Source organism: Marmota flaviventris, chromosome 18 (genome assembly GCF_047511675.1).
Source record: "Marmota flaviventris isolate mMarFla1 chromosome 18, mMarFla1.hap1, whole genome shotgun sequence".
Lineage (NCBI taxonomy): Eukaryota > Metazoa > Chordata > Mammalia > Rodentia > Sciuridae > Marmota > Marmota flaviventris.
Window position 1 is genome coordinate 5,312,130 of NC_092515.1, and position 15,832 is coordinate 5,327,961.

The 15,832-nt window shown below is 55.9% G+C and overlaps 1 protein-coding gene and 1 long non-coding RNA gene across 2 annotated transcripts; one reads left to right on the forward strand and one right to left on the reverse strand.

The window, feature by feature from the left end:
* Window positions 1–6,904: 6,904 nt before the first annotated feature.
* LOC139702672 (uncharacterized) lies at window positions 6,905–14,668 on the reverse strand. Its single transcript, XR_011705230.1, has 2 exons — window positions 14,581–14,668; window positions 6,905–7,189 (listed from the first exon to the last, which is right to left on the reverse strand). It is a non-coding gene; the product is annotated as an uncharacterized lncRNA (long non-coding RNA).
* Ctu1 (cytosolic thiouridylase subunit 1) lies at window positions 8,413–15,211 on the forward strand. The gene is made up of 3 exons (XM_027920513.3): window positions 8,413–8,560; window positions 11,120–11,644; window positions 14,599–15,211. Exons 2-3 carry the CDS (start codon window positions 11,137–11,139, stop codon window positions 15,123–15,125), a joined length of 1,035 nt encoding a protein of 344 aa, XP_027776314.1. The 5' UTR covers window positions 8,413–8,560; window positions 11,120–11,136; the 3' UTR covers window positions 15,126–15,211.
* The last annotated feature ends 621 nt before the right edge of the window (window positions 15,212–15,832 follow it).

Sequence of the window (15,832 nt, forward strand, 5' to 3'; positions counted from 1 at the left end):
TGGGGACTTTGGGAAGTGATTGGTCCTGGGGGCAGAGCCCTGATGAATGAGATTAGTGTCCTTACAGAAGGGACCCAAGGGAGCTCCTTTGCCCTTCTGCCACAGGAGGACACAAGGAGGAGGCAGGGTCGAGGAGGACACTGGCCTCCCCAGACATGGGATCTGCCAGCCCCTGGGCTGTGGGCTTCCAGCCTCCAGAACTGTGAGGAGCAAATCTCTGCTGTTCACAAGCCCCCAGTTGATGGCCTCTCCCCCACAGCCCAAGGACTCAGAAGGCAAGTGGGTCCCCCCTCTTGCCTCTTGTCTGGGGCAGCCACCTCATCAAACGTTGTCCAGCAGGGCTGACTGGGCTGGGGAGGAGAAGTCCCGTCCGATGGGGAGGGAAGAACTGTCAAGTCTGTCCAGGGGACAAGGAGAAGCTGCATTCATGCCACAGCCAGGTGGTGCCCATTCACACTGGGCCCTGAGGTCTGCAGCTGAGGGGTGAAGAGGACAGATCCAGTGGTTTCCTTGAGGGACAGCAACGTCTGGTTGGGGACACACAAGTCCCCAGACAATGCCAGTGTCACAGGGCTGGTGGCTGAGATAGGCAGGTGATCTTGCTCTTCTGGAGAGGAAGGTGAACTCTCAGGGGACACAGGCAGAGGCGACATGGTGGGACGTCGGGCAGACCTGAGGGACATGGGTTACCCAGGGGACGCTGAGACAAAGGCAATCCTGGCTGAATTCCCCACACCTCTGAAGCCCCCTCTGCTGAAGTCCTCAGCCAGCACTGAGTCTGTGCTCCGTCTGTGTCCACTCCCACTCTGCCCAGCAGGGAAAAGGGCGCTGCTCAGAGTGGGCGCTGCCTCTGCTCAGGACTGGCTCTGGCTTGGGGATGGGAGGCCTTGGGGTGCTGTCCGTGGTGCTATGAGAGTGGGTTCTGACCCAGGAGATGCCCACAGCTCTGTGGAGGAGCCTGATCAAGAGTCTGCAGTCAGGGATCAGCACGTCAGGTGTGCCAGGGAGAGTCCAGGTCCACCTGGAAGGGGGCACTCAGGCAGGGGACAGATCTCTGCTTCTGTCCTGTCCACCCTCAGGAATGCCCTATGGCCCACACCAGGCTGCTGGCTCTGTCCCCATTTCACCCTCCCTACACCCCTGACTGAGAGGGGGGATTGTCCTTGGCAGGGGGACGGGGCAGCTGGTGTGCAGGTGGGTGAGCAGCTGTGGGAAACAGTCTCCAGACACAACCCAGACAACACCCACAGAACAAGGGGTTCCTCGGGTCACTAGAGGGTTATTCCCATTCCCACAGCCCCTCCTCTTGGGGTGAATGGAGCCCATGGCTGCTCTGGCCCATAGAACGTGGAGGCTGAGAAGTTCTGAGACTGAGGAGGTCAGGCAGCCTCCACCCGACTCCATGGGTCCCTGGGCACCTGGGCATCCTGGGCCCTCTGCTGGACAGAGACCCACGTGGAGGGGCACCAAGATGTCACATGTCCCACCCTGACCAAGGCCACCATCTCAGTGCAGCTGCCTGAAAGAGCCCAGGGCCAACCACCAGCCACAGTGCCCAGCAGGGGTCCCGCCCACTCACAGCAGGGGGACGTACAATCCAACGAGTCCTGGGGCTGATGGGCAGCAGTACCTGCCTGGAACAGCAGGCCACGGGGTCACAGTGAGGGAGAAGGTGGGACAGCAGCTGGGCTGCTCTTCTTGCTCACTGATCTGAGAGGACTGCTCTCAGCTGGCCACGAGGAGCCCTGTGTGAAGACGCCTCTGGAGGTTTGCACTCGGTCAGCCTGGCCAGGCCGGAACTGCATTCCCAGAATCCTTTGCTCTACATGCTCCAGGCTAAAGTGGACCCAGGACCAGGTGGAAGGAGAAGCAGCCACAGGGCTGGGAGGGTCAGGAAGCCTGGGCTATTACAGGGATGGGTCACAGGTCATCACGATCAGTTGGTCATCTCACTGGTGTGACGCAATGGCTCGTAACTTCCAGGCCAGAGGGAGGGTACTGTGGACAGCCATTGGGAGCAGGGATCACTGAGTGCTGGGGCAAGCACTGGTGGCCCAGGTGGACCCAAGTGGCCGAGACTGAAATTTATAGCAACATGCAAACAACCAGGGAAAATGTCTTCCCTGATGCCAAGACAGTGACCTAGGACCTCTGACCTGACCTCTAGGGTCCTATTCACAGGTGCCCCATCCTCCCAGGAAAGAGGGAAGGATGAGGCCCATCTCAGTACTCGGAATGCCCAGTGCCTAGGGGTGTGTGTGTGTGTGTGTGTGTGTGAGAGAGAGAGAGAGACAGGAGGCGGGGGAGAGAGCCAGGCAGACACTACAGAGTCAGGCTCTTCTCTGATGCTATAATGAAGCAGCTGAGTCTGGTGATTTATAAAGAGCAGAAGTTCATTTGCCTCATGGCTCTGGAGGTCCACAATGAAGAGCATGGAGCCCCATCTTCTCCCCGGAGGGGAGCTCCCTGCTGTGTCATAACCTGGCAGAGGGCAGCACAGGGTGGGGTGGGGCAAGCACACGAGCCCAGGTCTCTTCTTACAAAGCCATCAGGGGTCCCCACCCCCATGAACTCATCTAATCCTACTCAACTCCCAAAGGTCCCTCCTCCTGTGGCTTTGGGGACCACATTTCCCCATGTGGACTTTGGGGGACACATTCCAGCCACAGCAGGTGACATAGAGATACAAAGCAAGTAGGAGCCGGGCTGCGTGTTACCAGGTATTGTCATGGACAGGGATTCCTGTCCCCAAACGTCCCATGACCCCCATTCACATCTGTAACCTGAGAACCCTGGGGTGGCTGTGCCCACTGCAGGTGACACAGAGGCAGACCATTAAAGCCACAGATTTATGGGGGACAACAAATCTAGAATGCAACAGAGCCTCAGGGTGGGGTAAGGACAGTACAGTGTTACCAAGGGAACGTTCAGGTGGCAGAGGACAGTCCCCTGGGATTCCCACCAGCATCTCCCTCAGAGCACTTGGTGCTGAGGTCCCTGCCCTGCAGGCCCCACCCAGGCTCCCCCCAAGCTCAGCGTGTGACACCTGAGAGGACTTCAGCAGAGCTCCTGAGTTGATCACGGGCTGATCAAGGTGTCCTGGGACAGGAACCTTCCTGCAGGGGAACAAGGACTTCCCATCTCTGACCCCAGCCTTCCCACACGTGAGCTTGGGCTCTGGCCCTGCCATGGGGTGGCAGAGACCCACCCTTTCCTTCTTACTTGGAACGTCACTGAAGGCGGTGGTGCCCGGGGAGAGCAGGTCTGGGACGAGATGCAAGTTCCTGCTCAGGGTGGGGGTGCGGCCACGGATGCTGCCCCCCTCCGTCTACAGCCAGAGTCAGCACAGAAGGTAGAGTCTGGGGTCCCTCTCCTACGTCTGTCCCCAGGAACCAGGCACTCAGTGTCCCAAACCCTCAACTCTCCCTGGGGTCCCCACTGCTCTCAGGGTCCTGGAGTCCTGGCCCCACTCCTAGGAGACATCCAGCTGGAGAGTTCCTCCACTCACCCGGCCCCAGAACACAGCGTGCGTGGTGCCTGATGTCACCTTCCCAGATACAGAGCGAAGACCTGGGAATGGCTGCCAGCGCCCTGCTCTTTCTGACCTGTGGTCAACCTTCTCCTTCCAACCTGACCCTGACCCCGTCTGTCTGGAGGCCCATGGAGGTGGCTCAGCACACAGTGAAACTGTCCTCCCAAGACAGGGACCTGGGGAGCCCAGGCCATGGGCGGTGCTGTCCACGGTGCTGAGCAGCGTTGGTGGGGCCTGGGCTTAAAACCCACCCAGCTCTGCAGAGGAGTCAGGGCCCACAGGAGGGGACCCAGCTCAGACCAGGAGAGTGGGCGGGAAGGTCTGGCCTGTCTGACAGGAAGGATCTGGGAACAAGCAGACCTCGTCCATGGGCTGGGATCTGGAAAGCTGCTGTCCCCTTCCTGGTCCATCTTGGACTCTCCTGTTGTCCCTGCCCTTTTAGGAACACTGAGTCTCCAGGAAACCCCATGGGGCCTAAGATTGAAAATCCCAAACCTAAGAGAGAAGGATTCAGGGAGATGGGCCATGGGCACAGAGGGGGACAACTGAGTGACAAGGACTCATGGGTGAGGGGCCCTCTATTCCAGAGATTGATCACCATAATACCAAGAAGTGGGGTCATTCTTCCTTAGGACTGTCTTCCAGCAGGGTTCTTTAAAAGGTGCTTCTCACCAGACTTTGCTGGTGCAGTTTATGCTAATTCAACAGTTTCAGGGGATCCAGGAGAGACCAGATGACTTCCCCTTTCCTGAGTGTCGGCTGTGCTCTGTGACAGCCCTCCTACAGGTACAGTCTATGACACCATCAGAGCCGGTCCTGCTCCCCAGAGCCAGCAGCCCTGCTCATCCTGGTGCACTTATGTCTTCGCAGTCTGGGCATTTCTTCTCTTCGTTGTCTGGAGCCTCTGGAGATGTGGTCTGTGTCTTCTATTTTCTCTTTCTTGGTAATTATCCAGCTTTCCGCGTGTCCTCCTGGATTTGAAGAAGTGTGCTGCACATGACTGACCTCTCAGTGAGGCTGGGAATTCATGGTCTCCACCAACTCCTTAGTAACGTGCGATGACCTCATGACTTCTGCATGTCATTTTCCAGGTCTTTCTCACTTGGCAACGGGAGGACTTTCTAGAACAAATATCAGCGCCCCTCAAACCTCCATTAGACCTTGTCAGTACCCCCCCCCATCATTTTCTCCTCAACAGCATCCATCAGCCCATCTCCCACCTGAGCAAAGAGGACACCAGCACGCCACCTTCCTGGAGCCCACGTCCCCAGAGGCCCAGGGAAGAGCTGGGGAAAGTAACCAAAGCTGGTTTCTGTTAAAGCTTAGGACAATGGATTTGTGCCAAAGAGGACTGACTTTCCTCCAGTGTCACTGCCTTCCCGTCACCTCCTTTCTGAACCTCCTCAAAGAAAGAGGAGAGAAATCAGAGCTGTGGGTCTGAGTGTTGGGTTCCCCCTTACTATGTTCTCCTCTGGGAAACGGCTAAATGCTCCAGATTTAGGTGCTAACACGTTGATCATCGTGTCAGTCTTGAGTCCTTCCTGGGAAAGGAAGACCTCTGAGCTCGCCCACACCTTTAAGAAGAGGGGGACAACCTGCTGCGGAGGGCGGTCCCCCTGGAGTCTCTGTGTTGTGCTCATCTTGGTGGCACCCCCAAAACCCAAGGCACTGACTTATCTACCCACGTTCTCAGGCTGTGCCTGCAGGGAGCACCCTGGGGATGAGACAATGTCTCCCCAGGACTCGGAGAAGGCTCATCCTGTTTCCCAGAAACCACTAGGTTCTCCAGCTGGTCTGCTTTGCTTCCTGGGGGATTTCACTGAGCCAGAAGTTTCTCTGAGCTTGTTCTACCAGTAAAACTAACCAAGTCACCCTGAGAGCCACCAAATACCTGATCCCTGTTATACACTCACCATCTGGCAGGACAGGGGGCACTGAAACTGACATTAAAGACAGAAAGGCAGACAGGAAAATGCTGGGGTCAGAACAAAGATCTCAGATGAGAAGTTTCTGTAAACAGTAGCATCACTTTTCTAGATTTCAAAAGCACTTACTTATCGGGAGGATATATCAAGCACCATCCTTGCTAAGGAAACTACATAAAAATTCCTTCATCCAGCATCAAATATTGGGCAAAGACTGGCCCTGGGAACGGGCAGTGAGGAGTGGATGCAGATAAAGGAGAGGGCAGATAAAGGAGAGGGGCTGTTAAGGGCTTGTCCCCTCCAGAGCCAGGCTGCACATGACAGTGTTTACAAATGGGTCATACAAGGCAGAGAATTTAGTAATGACCGCAGAGGTACCCAGGCACGGTGACACTGAAGGAAGAGGAGGGAACTAGGCTGAGCAGGGCTCAAGTGTCAGCTAAAGACTTGCATAGGGTGAGAGCAAGGGAGGGACGGGGCCCTTCTTAAAGAACCCCGAGGGGACGATATGAAAGACCCATGTGGGAGAGAGGGGAGTCGGGGCTGCGGAGGAGATCAGCGTGAAGCTGAGAAGAGGAAGTGAATACAACCGACCAGGAGTAGAGGCCACGGGGATGTTGGCAGAGGAAGTGAGTCACGTTCAGGAAGGGACATTCACAAGATTCAAGTCGTGGGGTGTGGTGGGTGAGAGAGACCCCAGGGACTCCTAGGGTTGTCACTGGGGAGTGGTGGCAGCTCCGTCACCAAGAGGGAAAACGTGCTCCTCTGAGGCTCCCTGCAGATGAGAAAAGACAGAAAGGAGTGAGAGCCACCGGGGGCCATGAGGGGGAAGGGAGGCCGGGCAGGTGTGGAGACTCAGAGAAGGCTCCTGGGGGGAGGAGCAGGACAAGGCCAGAGATGGACAAGCGCCTCCGGACAGGGCTTCCAAGGAAGGAGTGGGCAGCAGCTGGAGGATGAGAGGAGCTGTCCCATCTCTGTCCTCAGTCCCCAGAGGTCCTGATACGGAGCCATAAAGTGTCAAGGTCCTCAGTGCTATAACTTCTGGATCCTCAGAGAGGATAAGATTAGGAGTGAACCATCTGTGGCGCCCCAACTCCTCCCCTTTGGGTTCAGGACCCTCACATCTTCTGCCCACTCCCACTCCCCATAACAAAACCAGAGCTAGCCCAGGCCTTCAACAAGTCTGGGACCCATGCACTAGACTCCTTTCACAGACACACTTAACTACTGTGGTCTTGGAGCTTGAGTCAAGAGTAAAGGATTCCTCCTGGGGCCACCAGGGACAACTTCTAATAAGAGAGGAACTTTGGCCACAATCCTAAATAAGAAGACTCCTGGAAGTGTCCCAAGTACTTTTCTGCATGTGGAAAAAGCTCAAAATCATCAGTGCTCGCACTATGACCACCTTATTATCTACTCCGTAAAACAAATGCCACAAGACTCAATGGATCTTACACATATTTCAAATCTCATGGTTTCTCTGGGTCTGAAATCAGAGTGCAGCTTAGTCATGTCCTACAGCATAAGGTCTCTCACAGGCCCTGATTCCAATGGATGCTCTAGTCATTTGAAGGACAAGGGAAGGAGTCCCCCCAGGACGACTCTCGAGGTTGAGGAAAGGAGTCGGGTCCTGAAGCTGCTGGGTGAAGGACCAGTCAGAGACACTGATTTATTAACGACAGCAGACACACGTTCAAGACAGAATGCAGGCCATCTTGCGGGTGAGAAGCTTCTGGAATAAAGAAAAGAATTCACGTTCAAGGGAGAGCGTGGGCCATCTCCAGAGGGAAACAGCAACACCTTGGTCTGGGGTGTCCATATTTACACAGGGACAGTAGTTAGGGACTGCACTAGAGGGGAGCAGGGCTGTTTCTCTGGCCCTTGTGCATTGCCCTCGAGTCCATCTTTGCAGACAGGGCAGGGGCTGAGGACCTGAGTTGGTGGCCCAGGAGGGCTTGTTTGGCCAGTGGCTCATGGGCGCTTCTCTTTTGAGACTCACTATAACTTTACATTTCTGCATCCCCAAGTTCCTCCCTCAGGGCCAGTGCAGAGGCCACCTTCAGAAATGTAGATGACACTGCAAGGACCAAAGTCCCCAGGGCCACAGAATGACGGAGACCTGGCAGGGACGGGCCAGACCACTGTCCCCTCTACCAGGCATCATTTGTTTTAATGACCCTACAGAGAGCAAGGCATGATGAGGTGGAGGTGGGCAGGGCTCCAGTACAGTCTGAGGAAGGTGGCTTTATTGTGATAGCACTGGGGAGCCCTGCCAGGGTCCTCACAGGGAGAAACACTCATCCATCTGGGAACTCTGAGGGAAGATTCAGGTTCTGATGGAGATTCGAGAAAGGCGGGCCAGGGAAGCCTTTGGACCCCTCAGTTTTGGGTCTCCAGCATCTTGGGATCCCATCAAGACCTGTCTCACCCACCGTCCTCCACCCTCGAGCTCCACCCCAGGTCCAGAGGATAGTCGTTTCACTGTGCAAGGTCTGCTGGGGGGGGGGGGTGGGGCTCAATTGCACCCACCATCGCAACTCTCTCTCCACATTCACCTGTGCACACGCACCACTATCCCCGCCCCAGCACAGGCCCACTCTGTCCCCGTCCTCCGAGACTCCGCCCCGCGTATGCGCGTTCTGCCCCGTACAAGTCCCCAGCCTCTGCACCCCCTTCACTCCTTCCCCGCAACCCCACCTAAAGGGTGCAAATCGTAAGTGCTATAATTCCTGTAGCCTATAGTGTCGTACAAAACCAAGAAATCAGGACAAAGCTGTTTCCCCTCAAGGGGATCCAACAGCGACAACCTTCCGTCGCAGCGACACCACAGACCACTGCGTTGCGCCCGCGCGCAGGCGCACAGAAGAAGCCGAGCAGTGCATTATGGGAATGTTAGGCAGAGCGGAAGCCCGGACTGCAAGGGTTGGTGGAAAACGTTAGTAGAGCGGCACCAGAGCCACAGGCTCCTGGGCAGACTGTTGCATTCTGGGAGTCCTAGTTCCGCAATACCATAGCCTTGTGGGAGTTGTAGTCTCGGAGCCACTTCCGCACCGGGCTTAGCGTGGTAGGCGCGCGGCACTTCCAGACGTGGCGTTCTGCACTGGTGAGAGTTCCTCCCGCGGCGGCAAGGCACGCCAGCCCCACCTCCGTGTTGCGGTGCCATGGGAGGGTTCAGGGTCTCTCTCTGGGTGTGACACTTGCCTCCGCGATTTCCAATGCCTGACTGCCAGGCCGCCCCGTCCCTCTTGTCAGGATAAGGCTTTCTTCCTGCCCCTGCCCCTGCCTCTGCCCCAGCTGGGTCCGACCGAAGGCCCCTCCTCTGCCCTGGAAGCTGTGCTGATCGGGATGGCACACTACCCGCCCTTCTGACCAGGCTGCATTTCGGAGGCATCCTTGGGTTCTGTGGCCTGTCTGGTCACCCTTACTGTGCCCTCATCCCACAGATATTTTCTGAGCCCCAGCCCCAGGCAGTCCTCCGTCATGTCTCACAGCCTTCTCAGTGGCCTCCTGTTTCTGTCTCTGCCCCTTACACTCTTCCTCGCACCAGCCAAAGGAAACCTTTTAAGACCTGTCACATCGCATCCCTGAATAAAACTAAAACTCCACATCCTGGTTTATGAGGCTCTGCCAACTCACACAGCCTCATCTCCTGCCAGGGTCTCCCTCCCTCAGGATGTGCACACCCCTCCCCACCGGGACTGGGTGACCGTGGATTTACAGGGTGAGAGATGAGTCCAGGGTGACAGAAAGGCTGGAAGATGTCTGCTCTCAGGAGACAGAGAACCCCTCTGAGGACAGAACAGGTGGTTTGGGGCACTTAGGGGCTGAGGGTCTGAAAAGTGCACCAGTGGGGAACCTCACAGGCCATTTGCAGGCCCAGTGTGGGTAGACATCTGGGTATTTAAATCATATTCAGAGCCCCTCACAAGGAGAGTGGGAGGAAGTGTGCGGGCAGGACCTGTGGACAAGAAGAGGACTCCCCAAAAGAAACTTGGCAGGAGGAGCAAGTCCAGATTGTCCAACCAGGGGAGAAAAGATTTCAGCTGTGACACTTGCCTGATGGTCACAACACGAGTCCTGAGGGCTGCTAAGTGGGTTCAGTGACAGGGAAAAGAACTCTGGGCAGAGGGGGGCATGTTCCTGACACCCTTGAGAGTAGAGGCAGAGTGGCTGAAGGAGAGTGGGAGGAGGTGAGGTTAGAGAAAGGGAGCCACATGGGGTAGGGTCTCATAGGCCATCAACATTGGCTAGCGTGAGATGAGATCCGCGGAAAGACACTGAGAAGGTACCGGGCAGGTCTCCACCAGACATTATGTGGAAAACAGCGTGTGCAGAGGAGGAGAGGTTGAGGAAGGGAGTCCAGGAGAGAGATGGCCCAGGCCAAGGTCCCAGCTGGGGAGATGGTGAGAAGCATGTGGCTTCTGACTCTGTCCTGAAACTGTAGTCATGCAGGATTTGCCGTATTTTGTTTGGATATCTGGTTTTGTAGGCCAAGGATGTGCCCCTGGTGCATATGAAGAAAAGGTCAGGACTTGACTTCACCGCTTTGAGCCACCAACAGGGAGAGTGACAAGAAGTGGTGAGAGAAAGCGCAGTGCAGATCTCAGATTCTGTCCTGAGCAACTGAAAGGGTGGAGCTGCCCTTTACTACAGGAGAAGCTGCTTTTCATTTCAAAGGAATCCAGGATTTAGGGTTTGAGATGCCTACTTGGTATCTCAGTGGCACTTGTCCCTGTCCTCATGGTACAGAGAGTAAATATACAATCACAATCTAATTCTGAACATTCTGATACATCCTAGAAGCAGCCTGACCTCTGAATGGTGAGAAGGCTACTGTAGTAGTCCAAGCTGGAGACCAGGGTGGCTTGTGAGGGGACTGAGCCTCTTGAGATTTTGAGGTTCTCCAGTCAAGAGAAGTGTGACTGGAGGGCTGGGGTCTTGGCTGGGTGGGGATGGATGATGCAGGAAAGGGGAGAACAGAGAGGGTCCTAGGATGGGCTGATCCATCTCTCTGTGAGGCCACAGAAGCTTGTGCACTTAAAACAGCTGCAACCCCAGCTGGTCCCCACAGAGGTGCCATCCATGCGGCCCGTCTCTAGAGGTGACTTCTTCCTTTCAGAGGAAGTGATCAGGACCCATTCCTGGAGGCAGTATCCCGTCCCCAGTAGTGAAATCCAATTGGTCTTTCAGGTTTATCCACCTTCCCTCCAACACAGCTGCAGGCCCTGACCTCCCTCTGTCCTTGTGAGTCCTGCACCTCCTCTCAGGCACTCTGAGCAGCCCTGGAGGGCCAGCCAGGTCGATGATCTCCACCGGGTCCCTCTGATCAGGGTTGTAACAGGGGAGGCTCTGCAACTGGTCCTGAAAGGCACCCCATCCCTCTAGAAGGGACACAACCTAATTCTGAGTATAACCTATCTCTCTCTTTCCCCCTGAAACCACCTCCTTTGGCCCCTTGGTCTTCTTGGTGCATATTGAGTGCAGTTCCAGAGGCAGTGGTCTCCCTTAGCTAGGAACTCAAGTGTAACTCTCCTGTCCCCAACTCTGGAAGAAGTTCCCTCCTAGGTGCACCTGTGCCTAGTCCATCCCAAGCATGGACGCTGTCCAGGCAGCCCCCCACCATCCAGACTCCACACGTAACCCATTTCTCTCTCCCTTCCAGGAGAAGCCAACTCCGCGATGCCCGCCCCAACGTGCGCCTCCTGCCACACGGCTCGGGCAAACCTCCGGCGCCCGCGCTCAGGGCAGGCGCTGTGTGGTACATGCTTCTGCAATGCCTTCGAGGCCGAGGTGCTGCACACGGTGCTCGCTGGCCGCCTGCTACCACGCGGCGCTGTGGTGGCCGTGGGTGCCTCGGGTGGCAAAGACTCCACCGTGCTCGCGCATGTCCTGCGCGCACTGGCACCCCAGCTGGACATCTCACTGCACCTTGTGGCCGTGGATGAGGGCATCGGCGGCTACCGGGATGCGGCGCTGGCAGCTGTTAGGCACCAGGCAGCGCGCTGGGAGCTGCCACTCACTGTCGTGGCCTACGAAGACCTCTTTGGGGGCTGGACAATGGATGCGGTGGCCCGCAGTACAGCTGGCTCTGGCCGCAGCCGCTCCTGCTGCACCTTCTGCGGGGTCCTGCGTCGCCGAGCGCTGGAGGAAGGGGCACGCCTTGTGGGAGCCACGCACATCGTGACAGGTGAGCGCAGGCGCTAAACAAATGGTGTGGTGTGGCTGTGTGAGAAGGCACTGGGAGGGAACCAGGGCGCATGCCCAAGGAGTAGGAAAGGAGACCCTGCGCATGACCTAAGGGGAGGAGCCAAGTAAGGATACATGTTATGCGCATGCTCCGGTTTGGGGCAGGGTATAAAAATATTTGGGTTTTAGCCACCATCTTGGCCTACACAGCTTGGCAAAGGGGTGGGTGTAGAAGTTACTTTCTGGAGATGAGATCTTTGGCTCTTTACTTTTTTGGCGGGGAGGGGGTACCAGGAATTGAACTCAGGACCACGAGCCACATCCCCAGCCCTATTTTTTGTATTTTATTTAGAGACAGGGTCTACACTGAGTTGTTTAGCACCTCACTTTTTGCTGAGACTGGGTTTAACCTCGGGATCCTCCTGTCTCAGCCTCCCAGAGCCACTGGAATTACAGGCATGTGCCACGGCGCCTGGCTCTTTACTTTTAATTGTTTCTAACATTCTTGGTCTCTCATGGTCCACTTCTCCATCCATCACTGCCTTGAAAAGTATCTCCGTCCCTTAAGGCCTTTTCTTTGTGACCTCTCCTCTCTTCCTCGACTGTTTCAGTCCCTCTCTCATGCACTCCTTCAACGCACAGCTGCTGAGTTTGTACTACACAGCAGATCTAAATCGTAGCCACAGCAAACTCCTTAACCTCTCTGTATTTGTTTTCTCATCCCTAAGACAGGAGTATCAGTGGTACCTAATTCATGGGTTGGCTTAACAAGATGAGTTAATAGGAGTAGATAATCATAAAAGTCACTGAAGGAGATTACATGACCCATGTGTGCAGGGGACTTAGGACCTGAGGGAGAGAGTCAGGGAAGTCTCTTGAGATCTGAAGGCTCCAGGTAGAGGTGAAGGAGTCAGGGAGTGTGGGGATGTTGTTCCAGGCAGAGGAAACCACCTGTGGAGGCCAATATGAGATTCTCCCAAGAAGTCCAATGTGCCTGAAGCCCAGAGAGCAAGGGGAGGGGAGATGGAGATGGGGAAAGTCAGACCCTGGCCTCTGGACAGTGAGGAAGCCAGAGGAAGTGATGTGGCTTAGAGGAGCTCACCCTGGATTGGCAAGGAAGGGGCACGGCCAGCCAAGGGGGTCAGTAGGAGGAAGGCAGCTTCAGCCATCTACTGAGAGAAGATGGCCGTGGGAAACAGGAAGGGATCTCTCTTCTCCCCCCATGCCAGAGATGCACTCTGGGGAAGGCAGTCAGCTTCATCCCCTAATGCGTCCCTGGGTCTCTCTTAGCTCTCAGCGGGAAAGGGGAAGAGTAATAATCCTTTCTACATAAGACAGGTGTGTAAGGAAGAATGAGAAGTTGCCTTAAAATTAATTTATTAGAATCTCTCATTAATTGTGCTTGTAAAAATGTGAAGGCTTCCAGAAAAAAAAAATCCCTCACTTGTAAGGTGATTTTTTTTCTTGCCTTTTGTTTATACACTTTATTTTCAAAGGCATTTTATAATAATTATTGTAATTACTGAGCTCTTAAGTGGGTTTGTAATGACAAGATGTGGAGCAAGTCCAGCCTCCCGTGAGTAATGAGGTTTCCAATTTTAAGTCAACAGACTCACAGACAGTGAACATATATAGCCAGATGTAGTTTTCAGGAGCAAAGACAACTGCTGTCAAGGTCATGGGTCTTGGCAGGTCTTTGGAAAATAATTATTATTGCAAACAAATTAGAGCAAAGGTCTTGGTGGGTTTCACCATGACTACCAGGGATTTTCCACTTCAGCACGGTTGACACTTGGGGGCAGGTAACTGCTGTTTGGAGCTGTCCTGTGCATTGCAGGATCATGACAGCATCCCGACTTCCGTCCACTACATGCTAGTACTCCTCCAGCCCAAATCATGACAACTAGATGTGTTGCTAATGCTCCTGGGATGGGTGGGGTGCAGAATCACCCCTGGTTTAGAACCACTGATAAAATCTTAAACATAACTAGGCAAGATGCAGAATAGGCACAGATTTAGTTCCCATTTTATAGTGAGTGGTATGTAAACATTTCTGTCTGGTGTTTCTAAACAAAGATAAACACTGCAATCACACTGCCAAAGGCACTGTGTCAAAAACTATTAGTTTCCTGTTGCTGCTGTGACAAATGATTACAAATTCCGAGGCTCAGGCAAAACACAATTATTATCCTGCAATTCAGAAGGTTAGAGGGCCACAGGGGTCTCCCTGGGCTAAAACCAAGGCGTTATCAAAGTGCATTCCTACTGTGGGCTTCAGGGGAGACTGCATCCTCTTGCCTGTTCCACTCGTTCCCTGATTTCGGCCCTTGCTCCATCTTCACAGCCAGCAGGGACAGATCGTGTCCTCAGAGTGTCATTCTGACCCTGTTCCTGTCTTCACATCTGCTATTCTGGCTCTTCTGCCTCCCTCTTGCACTTTAAGGACCTTGGTGATCACTTGGAGCCCACCTGGATAATCCAGGGTACTCTACCTCCGTAAAGCCTGTTATCAACACCCCAGTTCATCCTGCAACTTTAATTCCCCTTTGCCCTGTCACCAAACAAGCACAGGTTCACAGAGACCCCTGGGGCGTGGGGGCGAGGGGAGCCTGCCCACCAAACAGTGCCCTGAGAATCTCCGTTAAATGGCACTTTGACTTGTTTGAATTGTTTTTGGATTATTTTTAACTAAGGCTAATAAGGCTTTTGCTGCAAAGCGCAGAAGCTCCCCATGTGACTCCCCATGTGAAAGGGCAGCTGGCTCAGGTCTGATGTGCAGCAGGAGATGGCCAACGCGGGCTTCCCAGCCTCGCTCCAGGAAGCTTGTGTGTGTTTCTTGCTGTGAACACTCCGCCTGCCCTACCTCTCCTTGGTTCCTGCCTCCCCGCGGGTTCCCAAGGTTCTGTGGCCCTCTGTGTGCTCTGCCGCCCCCCTCACCTGTGCTCTCCCCCGCAGGTCACAACGCGGACGACATGGCAGAGACGGTGCTCATGAACTTCCTGCGGGGCGACGCGGGGCGGCTGGCCCGGGGCGGCGGGCTGGGCTCCCCGGGCGAGGGGGGCGCGTTGCCGCGCTGCCGGCCACTGCAGCTGGCGTCGCAGAAGGAGGTGGTGCTGTACGCGCACTTCCGCCGCCTGCACTACTTCTCCGAGGAGTGCGTCTACGCGCCCGAGGCCTTCCGCGGCCACGCTCGCGACCTGCTCAAGCGCCTGGAGGCGGCGCGGCCGTCGGCTGTGCTGGACCTGGTGCACTCTGCGGAGCGCCTGGCGCTGGCCCCGACCGCGAGGCCCCCGCGCCCCGGCGCCTGCTCCCGCTGCGGGGCGCTGGCCAGCCGCGCGCTCTGCCAGGCCTGCGCGCTCCTGGACGGCCTGAACCGCGGCCTGCCCCGCCTGGCCATCGGCAAAGGTCGCCGCGAGCTGGAAGAGGAGGCACCACGGGGTCGGCGGAGCGTCCCCGCCGCCGATGCCCTCACGGCCTTCTAGCGGCTCCAGGTCCCTCTGGGACCTGGCACCCGGGCGGGCGGGGCTCCCTGTAAATAACACTGTGAATAAACTCAGAGCTGCCTGTACCTGGCCGTCCACGTGGGTCTTAGAGGGGACAAGGACCCAGGAACCCAGTAGAAGCTGCACCCCAGAGGCCTGGGGCCAAGGGAGTGGGGGAGCAGCCTGCGTTCAGAGCCACTGGGGGTCCGGGGACTGTGTGCTGAGCTCCTCTGTGGGCTCTGGCGAGCTCTGATGGCCCTCAGCCTCTGAGAGCTCCTTGCAGTGAGATGAGCAAAGTCAAGTGAAGTGACAGAAGCGGGGCCCAGTCACCATGAGGATGCCCCTCCCTTCCAGTACTGTCCCTCCTTCCATCCCCGCCTCCACGCCTAGGCGCTGCAGATGGCCCAAGGTTACCCAGCTAGAAGAGTCCTCATCAGGCCCCACCAGGGTTCTCCGAGATTGAAGAAGCGCCCTCCCTGCCCTGTCTTGGTGAGAAGGGGCAGTGGGCTGCCCCAACCTTGAACGAGGAATCTTCCAATTCTGCTGAAAATGGAAACTACCCACCTCGTCCCCTTCAAAGCAGCGGGGTGGGGAGGACAGGGAAGATCAGAGAGGCTTCAGAGCTCAGCGAATGTTCATAAGAATGTTTGGCCTCCAGAGGGCTCCGGGTTTCCGGGGTGCTGTCCCAGGGTGCTGGCAGGTGTGAG